At 37.6% G+C, this 19,119-nt stretch overlaps 1 protein-coding gene across 4 annotated transcripts in view; it reads left to right on the top strand.

Annotated features, from left to right (window-relative positions):
* Positions 1-19,119, top strand: part of Glrb (glycine receptor beta) — a 69,868-nt gene that overhangs the window by 18,348 nt on the left and 32,401 nt on the right. For 3 of the 4 annotated variants that reach the window (XM_060378481.1, XM_021660329.2, XM_060378480.1), the window contains exons 3-4: positions 13,437-13,543; positions 15,171-15,238. The exons of the other annotated variant lie outside the window; for it this stretch is intronic. In XM_060378481.1, the coding sequence (XP_060234464.1) occupies positions 13,437-13,543; positions 15,171-15,238 (175 nt within the window). The remainder of the gene's footprint in view (positions 1-13,436; positions 13,544-15,170; positions 15,239-19,119) is intronic. 4 annotated transcript variants of the gene reach the window in all.

Genomic DNA, 19,119 nt, shown 5'->3' with positions numbered 1-19,119 from the left:
TCAAGCCTGTCGCCATTCCTGGCTCACTTACTTTGCTTCTTTTCTGTCAGAATAGAGAGCAATTTTGACTTCGTTGTACAGTTAGGAAATCTCAGAATATGTTGTATAACACCTTATAGCAGGACAGATAACCACTTTTGGAAAAACAAACAAACAAACAAACAAACAGAAATAACCCAACAAAACAAAATAAACAAACAAGACCTGTTACCTTGCCAAAGAACTGAACATGGACATCCTTGTAATTTTTTTAATGTACAATAAACATTTCGTGTCTCTTATAAATATTACATGGTTAGTGCCTTTGCTTCTTCCAAAGATTTACTTAAATTTCTTTTATGTGTATGAGCATTTTCTCTGTGTGGATGTATGTGCAGGTATAGGTGCAGGATCCCAGAGAGGGAATCCGATCCTGTGAAACAGGAGTTAGAAATGTTTGTGAGCCACCATGTGAGTACATCGACTAAACATGAGTCCTCCGGAAGTGCAGGCAGGACCAGCTCTCCAGATTTTGATGGACCATAGAATTTGGTGCCAAATTTGTCTGATTAATCTTTTCACTGTGTGAGCACAAGGGTCAGGAATAATCAAGATTATAAAACCACAGTGTAACTCTGATTGTTATCACTCAGTTATAACAATTAATAAATGTATTTTATCCTAATGTAGCAAAAAATGAAACACACAATAATTTACATCTGTTTCAGAGGCTTTTTTTTTCTCAGTCAAATCTATCATTAGACAGGAATGATGCAATAACTCCTAGAAATGTGATTTCAGATCTTTACAACTTGTACCATTTTAACTTAGGTAACTGAATCTCTAAAAATTTTGTCAGTCTCTTTCTCTATTTGCTTTTCTAAAGCTGAAGGTTCTGAGAAATATGGTGTTATATGACCAGAAAGTACTTGGTAGTGCTCCTGACCCTTGGGCTCACACAGTATTTTCCCCGTTTTTAATAATGCTGGCTGATGGATACCTTTCTTCAGTGTAGCCTGGAAAGAGTCAATTGTGGCAATCTATTTAAGTGGTTGGTCTCTGTGGGTGCTGTGCTGAGATCTACTTTCCTGAATGAGATTGTTAATTCCTTGAAATATTTTCATCCATGATGACATTGAAGATTGTTCTAAATTTAGTTACATGTTCCAGACTTTCTTTTTTCATACATCAGTATTGAAACTGCAAAATTCTGAAATTGTTATATGCTTTCTTTGGTACTTCTGTATCTTTGTTGTACAATTTGGCTTATAATAAAATGAAGCCTTACTATCCACAGTAAAAAAAAAAAATCTTTTCACCGTTTTAGAGACTAGTTATAGTATTCAGAAAATCATACAAGTAATTGTGGTGCAGCTCATTGACATTTAGATATGGAGAAATCCCATTTTTTGGAAATCCTCCTGTCTCCATCTCCCATCGCACCATAAGAGCGCCAATGCTAAAGAGATGTGGTTTTGCACTGGCTTTATATGGGTTCTGGTGATACCAAATCAGGTCTTCATACTTTTTCAACACATTACCTTCTGAGCCATGGTCACTGCCTGCCTTTTCACTTTAACATTGTCGTTTGATGAGAAGGGCTAATCTTCAAAAACTCTTTCTGCGTGTAATCTTCTGCGTTGGTACTTCACAGCTTTATAGAGCTCAGAGCAACACTGTGTGTGTGTGTGTGTGTGTGTGTGTGTGTGTGTGTGTGTGCGCGCGTGTGCAAAGATAAAGAGTCAGACAATGAGAAAGCGCCTTGTTGTGTTTCTTTCTTGGGAACTTCTCTTCTGGTTATGCCTGAAGTAGATCGTAAGTTACTGTAAGCAGAAAGTGCCCTGCTGTGCTGTAGCAGATGAGAGCTGAGCTTCCCAATCTGAGCTTCAATGCCCCTTAGTCTACTTCTTTCCATTGCCCACCCTGAACCCTTCTTGGGTTTTAGTGCCCATCACTCTACTGCTTACACCTATAAGACCTGCTGTTTGGGTTTTATAAGTGAGTGAGTTAATGTGCTACCTGTCTTTCTTTATATACCTGGCATATTTCATATAACACCAGTGATCGCCAGTTCCTGCTACAGGGACAGGAATTCATTCTTTCCTTATAGGTGAATACTATTATATCACATAGACACATTATAGATATTATGCATATGTACACATGTACATATTGTATTCATGCTTCCTTTTCTATTCTTCCACTGACGTTACCTTGATGTGTTCTGGGCCTTGGCTGCTGTATATTGTACAGCAGTATACATGAGCCTGCCAGTATCTTTTTGATAAAGTGACTCTATTTCCTTTGAGTATGTATGTTGGATGACTTAAGCATATGATAAATATATTTTTATTTTTTAAAGGAATCTCTAAACACTTTTCTATAACATCTATAATGGCATCTTTATATCAGTGTGTGAGTTCCCTGATAAGCTTGTTCTTGTAAGCTTTTCAGTACATTGTCTTTTTGATAATATCCACTGAAGGGCTTATTTTTCATAAAGGCTGATTTATTACTGTTTCTTCCACTGTTGATGCCTTTCCATTCTGCACAGTATTTTCCTCTATTCTCAGGTCAGGTGGCTCTGTCTGCTTTGGTTTAGTGTTCTGGAAGCTTTGTTGTTCCCAGCACACATTTGCTCTGTGATCCGTCTTCCTCCCTGCCTTGACTCATGCAGCCGGCATGTCTGGTGTCTGTCTGTGAAACCATTGCCAAGAGCAATGTCATGAGGACTTTCTCCTCTGTTTTCTTTTGAAGTTTGGGATCTCATGTTTAAGCCTTTAATGAATTTTGAGTTGAATTTTGTGTGAGCCAGAAGATAAACATCCAGTTTCTTTTTTTTTTTTTTTCATAGATGTCTGGCTCTCTTAACATTATCTGTTAAACACAGTGTTTTCTGCTCATTGTGCATTCTTGGCTGACTTACTGAAGAACAGTTAGCTAGATATATTGTATTTATTTCTGCTTCTCTTCAGTTGCATTGGCCCATACCATTTTATCTCCTAAAATTGTGGTATATATTTTAGGAGAATTTATTTTAGAAACATAAAAACACACAACTAAAGAAACCCCTCTTGCCATAGCAGTGAGAATACTGAATAGAGAAGGTTCATGTTGATATATAACAAATTATAGAAGAGTTTCAAAAAGAGAAGTATCCGGTAAAATGATGTGAAATATGAATATTCTTTGAGGAGAGTCAGAGCTTAAAAAAACAAAAAGCAGCTGTTAATCAGCATGCAAACTTTCATACTATATCTAATAACTGTGAAAATTAGCCAGCTCTTATAGGCTGTCTCCACACAACTGTCCATAATCTATTCCATTGATACGCTTGGTGCTTTGTAATACATTTCAAATTACAAAATGTTATACTTCCTTAAAACGTCATCTTTCTAAAAATAAGTTTGTTTTTTTGTGTCTATGAAGCTAAATACTGATTGCTAACTGCATTGTATTGAGAGTTACTTAGGTTTTAAAGCACGTCTTTTGGTGTGCCTTTGCCCTCAGACTTTCCTGAAAGGCGTCACTAAGTGAGGGTGCTGTCCCATGAATGTGAGCAACAGCATCTCATAGACCAGCTGTCCTGAAGGAACGACTGGCAAGACGCAGGAAGGAAAACGGTCACTGCAAGATGTCCTCTCTTTCTGTGCTTTCTAGACAGTTCTGCACACTTTCTATGCCATGGTCTTCTGAGCACAGAGAAACTCTTTCTTTCTGAAACTGCATCTTTTAGGTGTTTGCCCTGGCATCAGAGTCTTTGTTGGTTCCTTGGAATTTTTGAATTGTTTGTTTTTATTTTTATAATAACTTTCATCAGGTTTTGGCTTCTTTGTATTTTTGTTGTTTGTTTTAGATATAGAGACTCATGTATTCCATACAGTACTTCTGTGAAGCCAGGGATGACTTTGGCTTTCAACCCCATGTTTGAGGATTATGGGTATTATACCAGCATGCACTGGTATGCAGTATTGAATCTTGAACCCAGGGTCTCTTGTATGCTAGGACAACATTAGCAACTGAGCTACCACCAAAGGTTTCATCATGAGGATTTTGATAGGTAATTGCTTTTCATCTTACATCTCTGTGGGTAGTGTGGATATTATAACAGTATGTCTTCTAATCCATAAACTTGGCTAACTTCCTATTTGTTTTTAACTAATTTTTTATAGTTGTTAATGTACAGATGCTTCATTACCTTAATCAGAGCTAATGTTATTCTAAAATATCTAATTCATTTGGATGCTGTCGTAAATAGGATAATTATCCACATTTCCATTTCACAGTATATATATATATATATATATATATATATATATGAGCTTTTTCAGTTACTACTGTTTCCTACACCATTACTTTGTTAGTTCTAATTGGATGTTTGCACAAGTGTGTGGCAGTGTACAGATGCTAAGGGATGCGATAGCTGGATGGTATTCACTGCAGAGACATTGGACTCATTGTTATGAAATGACAGTGAAGAGCTCTGATATATATTGAGTAGATGCAGTAAAAGAGGGCATCTTACTTTGTTCTTGATCTTAGTATAACAGCATCCAGTTCTTCACTATGGAATGGAATGTAAGATGTGAACTTGCCATGTATGGTAGTCATCCTTAACCTGTGGGTGGTGACCGCTTTCACAGGGGTCACATATCCTGCACATCAGATATTTACATTACGATTTATAAAAATAGTAAAATTAAAGTTATTAAGTGGCAATGAATATAACTTTATGGTTGGGGTCACCACAACATGAGGACCTGTATTAAAGGGTCACAGCATTTTGAAGGTTGACAACCAATGATCTATGGCCTCTAATACATAAAGATGATTTCTCTTCTATCTCCAGTTTCTTGAAATTCCTTTTAATCCAGAAGGAATGTTTATAATTATATCAGGTGACTTTTATGTGCCTTTTGGTATGATCCTGAGTGTTTTATTTATATTTCTGTTGATAATGAGTGAGGTGATTTTCAATGGCTGAGCTGTGCTTGCACCCAAACGTAAGCCCCACTTGGTGAGTATTGAAGGTGCTGTTGAATTTGTTTTTCCAGTCTTTGTTAAGGGTGCTTATGAAGGACCTTGGCTTGTAGCTTCTTATGCTGTGTTGTCTGGCTTTAACCCCGGGGTCATGCTGTCCTCATGCAGCCCTTGGAAGTGCTCCCGCTCTCCGTGTTTGGGCAGATTTTGACAAGCACTGGCTTGACTGTGCTTTTAGCTGCTCAGCAGAATTTGCCAGTGAAGTCATATATTCTTGGGCCTTTTAAAATTTATTCACTTTACTAGCTAAAGATCAGTTCAGATCTTTATTTCTTCACAAAAAAGTCTTAGAATGTTGGCTGTGTCTAGAATTTTACCACTTGTTCTGAGTTAATCCACCTGTGGGCATCAGCTTCCTCCCTGGCTTGATATCAGTTGTGATGTCACTTCTTTCATGTCTCATTTTATTTAATTTTGGTCTTTTATTTCTTTTTTATTCTAAAGATATATCCATTTAAAAATATTTTCAAAGCACTGTCTTCTTATTTTCCTATTTTTTATTTCATTTCCTGCTAACTTTTGGTTTATGTATTTCCTTTTCTCTATCAGGTAGTTGATACATGTTTATTTCAACAACATTTGTTCAAGGAATTTTAGCTTGTTAGTTTTAATAGACCCCACGATTAACCTGGACAACACATTGAGATCCTCATCTCAAAACAAAACAAAAACAAGCAACAATAACAACAAAACAAAACCAATGAAGTAAAACCCAAGCTATTTCATGCTTAAAAGAAAAACAAAAGCATGGTTCTCTCTTTATTGGAAAGATATAAGTGATAGCTATGTAAATAATTGAAATATATAATTTCTGGCAGTGCTGCTTGTTGTAGGTAGCTTCCTGCTTTATGTGAAGATGTGCTGCCTGTAATTATTTACCATTTTCCACATCTGAAACAGTGTACAATGCATTTCTATGTTATTTCTTATTAGCGGTTAATCACAGAGAGCTGAAAAAACTGCCAATCTGAGAACAGTGATGATTCTTTCACATTTTAGGTCGTTTTTCCTGAACACGATTGCTTATCCTGTAGAAATCTGCAAGAATGGCCATCTGAGTTCAAATCTCTAACACCATATTAAAAATATGTGTGGTAACATAAACCTGTAACACCAAAGCTTGGAGGCGAAGACAGGAGCATCCTGAAGCTTCACCACCATGCACCCTAATCCATTGTTATCAATCAGTCTTTCCTCTCTCTCTGCTCCCCCTTCCTTCTTTCCCTTCCTCTCCTATCTGTGTGTATGTTTGTATAGTTGGAAAGTTATACAGGTAGATATCCAACATCAACCTGTGATCTCCACACATCTATGCATGCCTGGGCATCAGCACACACACACACACACACACACACACACACACACACACACACACATGACACGTCCTTTTCTGCTAAGGCAAGCATTCTTTTGAGGTCTCTTTAAGTAGTTCATAAATAATTAGATAGAAACTGTTTTCTCATCAGCAGGGTCCCTTCAAGTCTTAGTTGATGATCAAATGGTATGAATAATCACTCTGGCTAGCTGGCTAACAATAGCTACTGGCATTTATGTGTGATGTTCACAGCGAGACACGGAGTGTAGCTGCCTGCTAGGAGCTAAATTATTTCCTGGATTCAAAGGGGTCTCTTGGATTTGTTCTTAAGAAATAAAGGTTAATGTCTGAAAGCTGCCATGTCAGCTCATCCTTTCTTGCCCTTGAAACAACTCCCTTTTGTCTTTAGATAATATTTTCATCCTGAATATTTGCCAAATATTTCTTGGTCACCATCCCTAGGCAATAAATAGATTGTGTGGAGGATAGATTAGTATCATTTGCTTTAGGAAGTGTGGATTCCCCAGTGAATCTCTGTTGATTTTCATTTAAAGTTTTATTTTTCAATATTGTGTGTGCTCATAGAGTGTGTGGGGTTCATGCCACATCATGTGTGAAAGGTAGAGGACAATTTTGTTGAATTGGTTCTCTTCTTCCACTTTTGTATGGATTCCAGGAATTGAACTCACTTCACCAGGCTTGAGAGGCAAGTGCCTCTGTGCTGTGAGCCTTCTCACTGACCTATCCCCAGTTCTTATGCTTCATTCTTATGCTCAGCAAACTGTCTGCATTTGTTTCTTTTTCTTGGATTCCATGTGGGTGTGTGTCATTTTATAGCTGTGTTTTCCAGAGTGTGAAGTTGCTAAAGGTTCTGTGGACTGATTGTCGTTAGGGACGTGGTAGCACCTCTCAGTGTTCTGATGTAGCAGAAGCCCACAGAAGTAGAGGCACTTCACACTCACTGTCGTTTGAAGGCATTTCATAAATGTATTAATCACTGGGGTCAATACACGGTGACTCCCTAGTCCTCATTTTTGAATTATGTGATGGAATATGATACTGACAACTCAACAGTGACACTGCTTCTGAAATGAACCTGACTGATCACAGCATCACTGTGTGGGGTCCTTTCCACGTTGGCATGCTGTTCAACAACTATCTGGTAGGTCTCTGATCTTCTTTTAAAATCTTTGACTTTTAATGCATTTTTAAAATGTTTTGGCTGAAAGTACTTGGAGATTATGAACACCTTCGGCCCTGGTACTTCAAGAAAATTTGCAGTTTTATAGCCAAAGCCAGTCATTTTCTTCATGTGGCTCAGAATATCAATGTGATATTGAAAGTTTAAGATGTTGATTGCTGGCTTGGTCTAAACATGCCTGAAATAAATTTTGCAGTTTATCAAGAGTGCTCCGTCGAAGCCACTGAGCACAAATGATTATCAATGGCCTGTCCTTTCTCTGACTAAAGCAGATGAACATGATGTCAAGAGATTTACTGACTGATTATTATCTTTCTGACCTGACAGTCCCTGTAGAAAGGTCATCACTGTGAAGTTGGGAGACTTGGTTTTCAGTGGTTTCTAGGTACACAGAAATATTGTCAGTAAGCCTTTCAACAACTGGATGAAATTTTCCCAGCTGTTCTGTAACTGATTGAGACATCTCTCTGTAAGAGCCAAGCCTTTTCTATTAACAAATACCAGCTGTGGGTGCTTTTCATCTCTGGCTCTTGTAAATTTCTTAACCCCTGAGTTTCCTAGCTTCCTAGTTCTATGTAAACACTAAATACTCTCTTAAATACCTATTAAATACCTAAAGGTTTGCTCTTTAATTTTGAGTTTGAGGTCATTTCTATAGTTGCTTAAACACAATGTAGATACATGATACGTTTTTCTTCATTAATTAATTTATTTAATCAAGTTACGGACTGGTCCATACCCTTCCCTTTTCTTCTCCTGCTCCCATCATTGTCGTTAGGGATGTGGTAGCACCTCTCAGTGTTCTGATGTAGCAGAAGCCCACAGAAGTAGAGGCACTTCACACTCACTGTGTGACACCCGCCTCCACCAACTTCCCCTCCTCTTCAGAGAAGAGTGCCAACCCACTCTGGCACATCAATCAAAGCAGGGCTAACCACTTCCTCTCCCACCCAGGCCAGAGAAGATAGCCCAGCTAGGGGAAAGGGATCCAAAGGCAGGCAGCAGAGTCAAAGAGCTCCTGCTCTTTTGTTAGGGGATCCACATGAAGACCAAGCTACACATCTGCTACATGTATGGAGGGCACCTAGGTCCAGCCCTACTCATGTTGGCTGGTGGTTTGGTTTCTGTGAGCCAACATGGGCCTAGATTAGTTTCCTCTGTAGGTCTTCTGCTGATGTCCTTTTCCTCTCCGGATGCCTCAATCCTTTCTCCCATTCTTTCACAAGATTTCTCGAGCTCAGCCTATTTGTTTGGCTGTGGGTCTCTGCATCTGTTTCCATGGGATCAAGTGTGGGGAGAGCAGGGATGGGTGGTAGAGGGATGGGAGATATGTGGAACTTTTTTTTTTCTTTTTCTTTTCTTTTCTTCTTTTTTTTTTAACATGTGGAAATTTTAATGAAAAACGCCCCCATAGGCTCAGACATTTGAACACTTGGCCTCGCCCCACAAAGGGTAGAAACACCACAGCCTCTGCCTATCTGTGCTCTTTCCCCCTCACGTTTGAGCTCGAGTGAGGTCATGTGTAGAGCTGCATCTGCTCTAGATTTCTCACTGATGGTGCTTTCAGGCTGAGAAACCCTGTAACCTGTGTTTTCACACTATGGAAAAGTTAGGCATTCCTTTGGACATAGACTCGCAATTTGAGAAAAACTGAGGCAATGTGCTCACGCATACCTGTCTTTCATTGATCAGCTTTAGAACTGTCATGAAATGATCAGATTATCCTACACTGATGGCAAGTCAAGCCTATGTTTAGAAAGAGATTTCTGTATTTTTCTTTGAGCACTGTAAAGCATTACCTCATACAGCCATATAGCCTGACACATTCTTTACATAACTTTCCATGTTAGTAATGAAACATTGGTTCACATTTAGACAAGTGAACAATACAGGAAAGATTTTAAAAGGCTTGTTATATAAGGCAGAATTTCTAGATCATTTGATCACTTTGTTTGAGTAAGTTATTTTCTTAATATCATATTTCTAATAAATGAATCTTGTTTTGTAATTTATTGGAATTGTTGAAAAAACTGAAATAAACTATTTACATGGATAAAACATTGAACACTCTACTACTGAAGCCATTGCTAATTTTGTTCCACTTGAAATCACTAATAACACACTTTGCAAATTATCTGTATATGTGTGTGTTACTATATAAATAATCAAATATGTTACATACACATTGCATATTGTTTGTTGGAGAAAGTAGCTGCAGCCATCTGATCCCTCTAAATTAGTAGACAGTATTCTTACGGAATCTTAATATTGGAATGTTACAAAAATTGTTACTATATTTATGTCAGTATAAAAACATGGAGTCATACCTATAAATACAAGCTGCATGTGACTTCTTTACATTTTAAAAGGTTTCTGAATTTCTAACATAAGAAGATGAACTCCTTATTAAGCATTCAGGTCAAATTGTATTGACACAAATAAAAGAGGAGAAGAGGACTGAAAAGATTTGGTATATTCTTTGGTGTGTGTGTGTGTGTGTGTGTGTGTGTGTGTAGTTGATTTTCAAGTTATTTTTTTTGTAATGGATATTGCTTTTGTTTTTTAAAGCAGCACTTTCTTTTAACTCTAAGGGGAAAATGGAAGCATTTGGGCATAACTACCATGTGATAATAATAAATGTGATAATAAATAAATAAATAATGTAATAAAAATAAATAAGTAATAAATAATGTGATAATAATAAAATTCAGAAGAAGCTAGTTCTTCGTTTTAGTGCTGATTTACGAAAATGATTGGCAAGAGCAATAAATCCCTGGGTGTAGCATATGTACCCTGAAGTGTGGACGGTGTTCACAGAAGCTATTTCAGGGTGTTGCTTTGGACCAGTGAAAACATCAGAGTGATGTTCGCTGTGCAGGCTAAGTCCACATTGCCAAGCCGTAGCTCTGAGGCATGTTTTACCTTGAGAAATCGGCTTTGAGAAGTAATTTCCAACTTCATTGACTGGTTTCAGTTGGCATGAAGGTGGGCCTCCTCCTTCCTGCTCCTTACACAGCAAGATCATGCAGAGTAACCTGATATTGACAAGTTGTTTTTCTTGCGTCTGTTTCTGTGTCTCTTTCAAAGAAAGTAACAGGGTTAGCTGACCAGTTCTCATTGATTTTGGTTAGTTGATTGGTTGGTTGGTTGGTTGGTTGGTTGGTTGGTTGGTTAGTGCATTGTTGTTGGTTTGGTTTTTTGTTTTGTTTTGTTTTTGAGAAAAGGATCTGTAGCCTAATCTAACTTAGGGCATTGATACTCAGGCTGGCTTCAAACTCAAGGTGATCATTGTTCCTCAGCTTCCTAAGTGCCACCATTCCTGGTTGGGCTATTTATTTATTTATACTCCATAAAACTAACTTCCTCTGCTGGATTCCTTGGAAACTTTATTGTGTTTCATGGAGAAAAGCTCTCCTTGATTCTGTAATTTAAAGTCTAAGCATTTACAATATTAAAGTCAAATGTTAACATTTGGCTTTGACAATGGGAACGAGAAGGTAGAAAATATTTCACTTATATCGTGCCAGGTTTCCCATGGGATGAGAAGTCAACTAATAGATGGTACCAGAAATGTTACATTTTAAGTATTTATTTATAGATCATACTACTGTTTTCATTATTATTATCATTATTATTTTTGGTGGAGCTGCTGACAAACCACCAAATTTGACCAGTTATCACCAATCTTTTTTTTCTTTCTCTGAACTGAAACATTGCCTAGAGCTTAGATAAATAGCCTTTCTGTTAAACAGATCATAATATGTTTTGCAGCTGAAAGACTGACATAGATACGTGGGTTATTGTTGCACTGCCCATTCCATTGTGGAATATTAATCTGAGCCGGGGCAAGTAGAAAGTAATAAATCCTATGTGCATTTAGTGGCAGTACAGGAAACTCCAGGTTAAAAGCCATGATTCCCTTAGTAATCATGGTTTCTGTACTGTATCTAACTAGTACTCTATAAATAGATACGGATGGAAGCTACAAAAGTGTCATCAAAAGGTGCATTTATTAGTTTGTATTTCCATGGTTGCATGGCTGAGGCATACTTTTAAAAAGAGATGGAGGTTAAGGTAATTTTAGAGACAATTTAGGTTTAGATTGGTACAATTAGAAAGAGGAGTTATAATGTTGAATGCATGGGGCAGATTCTGTAGCAGTGGACAGAGGAAGGGTACAGTTTGATAGTGCAAGGCTGGAATTAGGATTTGATTGGCATAGTTTATGGCAAAGAAGAAGCAAAATGTCCTGAAAGTTCCAAACTATACAATTAAAGTTAATTTTCCTTATGCTCTCTTTTCTTTGCTCTGAAGGAATGTAATTGTAAAGATATTATATCAAGAGACACAATAATAGCAGTCCTTAATTGATTCAATAAAGTATATTTCATAATTAATTCCATTTTCCTTCCTTGAATGAGAAAATCAATAGATAGGATTGAACACTAATTTGCATCCTAATATCCAATTTCTCCTCATACCCTTATTTTCTTTAGAGTATCTGATCTTGTGATAAGAGATGACAATTGGCCCTAAGGAGGTTACAATTTTACCTGCAGTGAAATAGAAAATCTCATTACCAGTGCTCAGATCCCTTGGAGGTGTGATATTGGAGTTGATAAGGCCATGAGAAGCAATTTAAAAAATCTATGCAATCTCTTACACTTCGGGAAATTTCACTAATTGGTTTTCATCTGTTGTTTAATGTATTTCACTCAAAATGATTTCTATCTGAAAGAATTGTCTGTAGCAATTTATAGCAATTTTAGCTCTTTCCAAACTTGTGCTGTCTTAACGTTTCTCCTCTTGTGGCCTCCTTGCCTCACAGCAGAGATGGCTAGTAGGTATTTTAGTTGTGAAAAAAAGTTTAACCAGCTGCATCAGAGTTTGTTTCACATCAATTAATGTCATTATCAGAAAATCAGCACGTTACACAACACCACATGTATCTGTTTAATCTTTCTTGTGATCATTAGATCATTATAGAGTTGTTGGTTTTGTTTTTCCCTGTTTGTGTGTTTCAATTTTGTTACTGGGTTAAAATGACTGTATGATAAAAATTCATGGGTGGTATAGCAAAACAAACAGAAACCACATAGTATTTCCCCTCGGCAACCAAGGAAGTTGAAATGTTCTGTTAAACTGTCAATCTAGCCATGACTCGCCATCATTTGTAAGAGCAGAATGGCATCTAGTTAATAATTAGCTAACAGAGTACTGGAAAAACATGGCAGTCTCCTCTCTTCCAAATAAAGAGCGTATAACAAACATGTACAGGAAATATGCAGCAGGTTTTTGTTGGTGATTTGTTTGCTTTATTGATTGGTCAGTAGCAAGTCTACATTTAACCGATTTCTACGCTGGGCAGACATGATTTAGTTTTGAAGAAAAAAAAATGTCATTGTTGCCTAGGAATAACATTTTCTGAAAAGCCTGATTGTCCTATGGATCCTTAACTGTCTCTCTGGCCCCATTAGCTTACAGCATTTACATTCTCCTTTGCTTGTGTCCAAGCTAATGATATGCATTGTTAAAACAAACAAACAAAAATGAACCCAAACTGTAGTTTGCTCTCTCACTGACTTGTGCACATTTGATTGGAGGTTAGAAATCTCCTTGGTTTCACTGAATGGGAGGTAACCTGGATAGTGTTTTTACAATACGGCTTCACACAGTCAGTAAAATTAAATGCGAAAACACTCTTGTTTGCTTTTATTTTTGCTCAGATGACTTGGGCTCTGCCAGTGTTTGTGACTCTTTTTTACTTCAACTTGGAAATGTCTTGGTGGAGTTGTCTATTTGTCTTAAGAGAGCCAAGCCAGTTCTCCTGAGGAAAATGACTGCTTTCTGTTGTTTGCTGGTTTTTAATACTTCCTGGCTTCTCTCTCTTCTCTTGTTTAGTCAGCAGTCACCAGAGGACCTGGCGCGTGTGCCCCCCAACTCCACCAGTAATATCCTGAACAGGCTGCTGGTCAGTTATGACCCCAGGATCAGACCAAATTTCAAAGGTTTGTTGTTGCGCTGCTCCGCACGAACCCCCTTCAGCCTTCATGGTCTAAAATTTAATTCTGCCTATATAATACTGTTTTCCTAATGTACCAAAGAAGAGGATTTCAAGTTAGCACTTAACTATCCTGCAATGTTTAAAATACATTTTTGTTATTAGGAAAAATGTTAATTCTCATAGTTTTAGATAGTAACCAGATGAAAAAAAAAAGTGAAAAGGTATATGCTATGAATTAATAGGCTGACCTTTGAGGGCGATTTTCTCAGTGCTCTGTATCCCTAATCTTGGTGATTTAAAGTTTAGCCTCCTGACATTGATGTGGTGTTCAGTAATAGACATAACAGTTAATAATTCGTACAGCACCATTTACTCAGGAAAAACGAACAGTTCTGAATGTATATAAATTATCTTTCATTAGTTTTTTTATATTCATAGAAAATACCCTCCGTCTGTTATTTTGCTGAAAAAAGACAGCCGACTTATTTTAAAAACCATGTTCACTTTATGAACAAAAAGTTTCAGAACAAAAGTTAGCATTTCAGCAAAATATTACCACTTGTCACAAATTTTAAGGAAAAATAAAACCATGGTTAAAATAAAAGGCTTCATGACCAGATGGCATTATTGTTGCAGAGTTTTGTGGGTTTTTTTTATAATCTTCTTGTTAAATTCAGAGACTTTACATGAAGCACGCCCCCTGGAAGATTGTAATCGTCCTTGTTGGGAAAGGACAGACATTAATGTACATATGTACATACGATTAGCATTCTAAGGCTTGATACTTTTTCCCCTTTGTGAAAAAAAAAAAAAAAAAAAAGGACTTGCAGCTGCTTCTAGTCAACTAGAGTTCTGCAGCTATGTTGTAAAACAGAGATTCTGTTCATTACCGGAGCCTGTACAGGCGTTCTCCACAGCAGCCGCAGTCTGGGCTACAGGCTGAGCGCGCATCCATTCCCACCTGTTTCTCATCAGCTTAGGAGGCTAAAGGCTACAGTCACATGTTCCCTTTGATAGGCACAATGAGGTAGAAAAGAAAGAAAATTGCAACATTATACCTCGGTTCTCACTCCATGAACTTTCAAATTATTTTCCAACAGGTCAGACAGAAATCTTTATAATGGCTCTATTATAGGTCTGATTAGCTTTGCGCTTTCATGAAATAAAATGGAAATATAGCAATTATAAGCAATTATAAGTAAAAATCTGTTGAATACTGGTATAGCAATTAATTTAAAGATTTGAAATGATGAAAAACTGCAAAAAGTTACATGATTTTAAAAGTGACTTTTACAGAAAACTTTAGTGAGTAGACCAATTAAATTATGCAGTTGGCAGTTAAAACATATATTCCAGAGTTTATGCAACTTAAAACAGAACTATTTCTGAATAATGCATACCACTAAATATAACTGAAATTGGGTTTTATTTGTATTAATATTTCTATTCAGAAAATAAAATTGATAGCAATTGTGAAATGCTATATTAACATATTAATAATATTACATGTTAACAAAGATTTTTGCATCTAAACATACATTTAAAAATACAAAAATTAAATATGTATACCATGGAATAATTCTGAACAGATCTTTGCAGATGCTAAATTTTTCCTTAATTTTTCTTTATAGGTATTCCTGTTGATGTAGTAGTCAACATTTTTATTAATAGTTTTGGATCCATTCAAGAGACAACAATGGTAAGATGATAATTTCATATATATAATTCTCAAAGTTTCAGTCAGAGGACATATAAACCATCAAAACTTAAAAAAAAAGAAGTGACTGTGAAGAAAAATGCATGCATGTTAGCATGGAAAATTACAAGTTCCCAAGTTGTGTTAAACAAGAGATTTCAACAGTATGTCATTTTGCAATTCAAATTCAGCCTTGAAACTTTCAGGCTTAGGAAATATGCAGTCACCCTGAAAAACTGCTTTTATAGGAAACACTTTCTCTCTAAACTCTGTCTCCATCTTTGTCTCTCTCTGTGTCTCTCTCTCGCAATCTCTCTCTGTGTCTCTCTGTCTCTGTCTCTGTCCCTCTGGCTCCCTGTTACTCCCTGAGCGCATGTGAGTATGGACATGCACATGCCTGTGGGCGGGAGTCAACATCTGCTCTCTTCCTCAGTTACTCTCCCCTTACTTTATGAGCGATCACTGAACCTGAAACTCATTGATTTCGGCTAGATTGGCTGAAAGTGGATCCCCAGGGATGCTTCGGTCTCCACCTCTCCAGCTTTGGGATTACAGATGTGGACCACCATATCTGGCTTTCTATGTGGATATTTTCAGGAGCTGAAGTCTTCGTTTTCATGGCAAACACTTTACAGAGTCAACCATGTCAGCAGCCCCCAAGAAGCCTTTTAAAAATGTCCCCATTGAGCCATTCACCAACCTATATGAAGTAACTAAAAATCTTAGGAAATGTTTTCTTTTTATTTTTTAGATGTATAAATTTTCAGATGATGCTTTAAGATTCTTCTTTCTCTGTTATGCTAATTTTGAGAGAATTGGAATAACCAGAGGGGAGAATTTATTTTCATAAAATAGACCTAAAATTCCTGGTTAAGTAGCAAGCACAGAGAAAGAAGAAGAGGGAACAGTGCCTGTGATCTTAAAGAAAACAGAAATTTGTTTCCTTTAGATTATTTGAACAATGAGTAATATAATTGATATCCCCATACACTTTTGTGGGGGGGGCTATTCTTTTTTTATTTTTATTTTCTTCTTCACAATTTATTCAATTATCCCAATTGAAGACCTCTCCCTCCACCCCCCAGTCCCACCCTCTCTCCCTCTTTCCCACATCTCCCTCCCCTAGTCCATTGAGAGAGGGAGTTCTCCACTATTGCCATCTGCCTATAGCTTGTTAAGTCTCATCAGGACTGCTTGGTTCCTTTTCCTGTGGCATGGCAAGGCTGCACCATTAGGAGTGAGTGATCAGAGAACAATCAACTGAGTTCATGATGGAGGCAGCCCCTGCTCCCCTCACTTAGAGGGGAGCTGCCAATAGGCAGCTGCCAATAGGCCACATTTGAGCAGGGGGTCTAGGTCCCTTCCATGCATTGTCCTCCATTGGTGCATCAGACTGTGCAGGACCCCCTGGGCTCAGATCTTCTAGTTTTACTGGTTTCCTTGTGGGTTTCCTGTTCCCTCCATATTGCTCTAATCCCACCCCTATCTTCCTCCATAAGATTCCCTGCACTCTTCATAAAGTTTGGCCCTGAGTCTCAGCATCTGCTTTGATACCCTGTTGGGTGGGAGTGTGAAATTATACAATGACTTTGGAAATCAATCTGACACTTTTTTCAGAAAATTAGGAATAACACTACCTCAAGATCCAGCTATACCACTCCTGGACATATACCCAAAAGATGCCCCACCATTCAGTAAGAACATTTGCTCAACTATGTTCATAACAGCTTTACTCATGGTAGCCAGAATCTGGAAATAACCTAGGTGTCTCTCAACAGAGAGGCATGGATACAGAAATTATGCTACATCTTCACAATGGAATACTGCTCAACTATTAAAAACATGGAAATCACAAAAATGTCAGGCAAATGGTGGGAACTAGAAAAGATCATCCTGAGTGAGGTAACACAGACCCAGCAAGACAGGCTTGGTATACACTCACTTATAAGTGGATATTAACCATGTAATATAGGATCGCTATCTACAGACTTAAAGATGTTAAACACTAAGGAGAACCCTAGGGAGGATGCTTAAATCTCATTCAGAATGGCAATCCGGATAGACACCAGATATGGTGAAAAACAGGAAACACAGTGGGAGTCTCCTATAGAGGAGACTCCTATAGAGGGTACCAACTCACTTCTTAAAAAGTGCTTCAACAAGCCAGGCACAGTAGCACATGCCTGTGATCCCGGCACTGTGGAGGCAGAAGCAGGCAGATCTCTGAGTGTTCGCTGAGTGATCTCACTGTGTTCTGCAAAGTGAGTCCAGAACACGCAAGGTTATCTCAAATACTAACCCTCTCCCAACAACAACAACAACAAAAGTGCTTCAACAAAGTTTACTGTGTTCATGATTTTAGATGATCAGGTAGTGTCTTCTCTTTTTGATAAAATACTGAAATAGTACTTAGGTGGGAGAAAAAAACATTTTCCTTTGTTGTATTATTTTATTTTTTGAGATATTTAATTTTTAAGTGATGCTAGAGGGTTTGATTGTAATGCTAGTAGAACTACCAGAATATCATATAAGCTTCCAGGCTACCCCGGGTCACAGAAGGGGAGATTTAAAGTAACCACTCCTTTATTTTTAGTTGCACAGCTATTATATTTTTGTATAATAACAACACCTGAGTGTTGTATTTACTTTCTGACACAGAGTAACAATTGTGATACATTTATTGCTATAGAAGTACAAATTTCATCACATTTAATACATACATAGTTTTAGATATTTTTAGAGAATTATTTAAAAGATTTTGAGATAGAATCCAAGTCTCACACCTAAATGGCATAGACATAACATTATAGATCATGAAAACACTCCACTGAAATATATTGTCATTTGTCACACAGGAGAAAAATGTATTGCTCATTGATCTAAAATATGTTTTATCTACATGGGCCTTTCATTTCACAAGAGTAAGATATGAATAAGGAGGTGAAAATTTGAGGGTTCTGTTTGGTCTATTTGGTCTCAGAAGTCCATGCTGTACCTTACAGTTCTTCCTCAGAGCTAATTGTAAAAAGCCACTCTACAGAATTTGCCTTTTCTTGGAAATATCCTGACTCTTCATGTTTCTTAATTCCAAAAGCAGGTCTGTAAAGTCTGGGGGCAGAAGCTAGGTAAATGATCTTTTTCTTCATTGATTTTTTTTTCGCATGCCATCACTCAGGTGGCATGATTTACTCTGAACCATGTTTATCAAGCAGATTTGTCCTGCTCGCTCGTCAGTGTTGGCTTCTTAAGTACCTACAGAATTTTAGAGGGTGTCTTTTGAGGGTGTCTTATTTTATAGACTCATTTTGGTGATTTGCTAACTTCTCTTGCTTAACAGGAGCACACACACCACACACACACAAGAAAATGTCTTCTAAGAAAAACAATGGCGCTAGACAGACCAGTCCTTCATTACTTGTTATAAACAATGGTCAGAAAGATGGAGCTGACTTTGGAGTTGTTCAGGAGCATGTTCATATATGGGCAGGAGTGATAGCATCAGAGGCTGCTTATTAAAAGCCAGCTAAGAGAAACAAAACTCTCCCCAAAGCAAGAAGTTGGGAAAGCAGAAAGATCAGCTCCATCAGCTTGCTGGTTAAGTATTCATGATTGTGTGGTGTTGAATATGGGAGCTATCACCAACAGACTTGAACTTGAACCCTTCATGTCCCTGTTATGTGACACCTAACAAACAGGAGAGACTGACATACAGAGGGACAGTGTTTTTTGCAAGTATCCTAAAGTCCCAGTGATGGTGGATTTTTGCTTGTTCCACTTTTGCAAAAGGATACAACATCTCAAAGTGCTAACATCCTGCAGCTGCTTCATTGCCCTTCCGGTTATGTTAATTAATCAACTAGAACCTTCTCTGTGAGAGTCTGCTG

The sequence above is a fragment of the Meriones unguiculatus genome, chromosome 2, assembly GCF_030254825.1.
Source record: "Meriones unguiculatus strain TT.TT164.6M chromosome 2, Bangor_MerUng_6.1, whole genome shotgun sequence".
Lineage (NCBI taxonomy): Eukaryota > Metazoa > Chordata > Mammalia > Rodentia > Muridae > Meriones > Meriones unguiculatus.
Note: the sequence above shows the minus strand (reverse complement) of the source record. Positions and strands in the feature narration are given on the sequence as shown.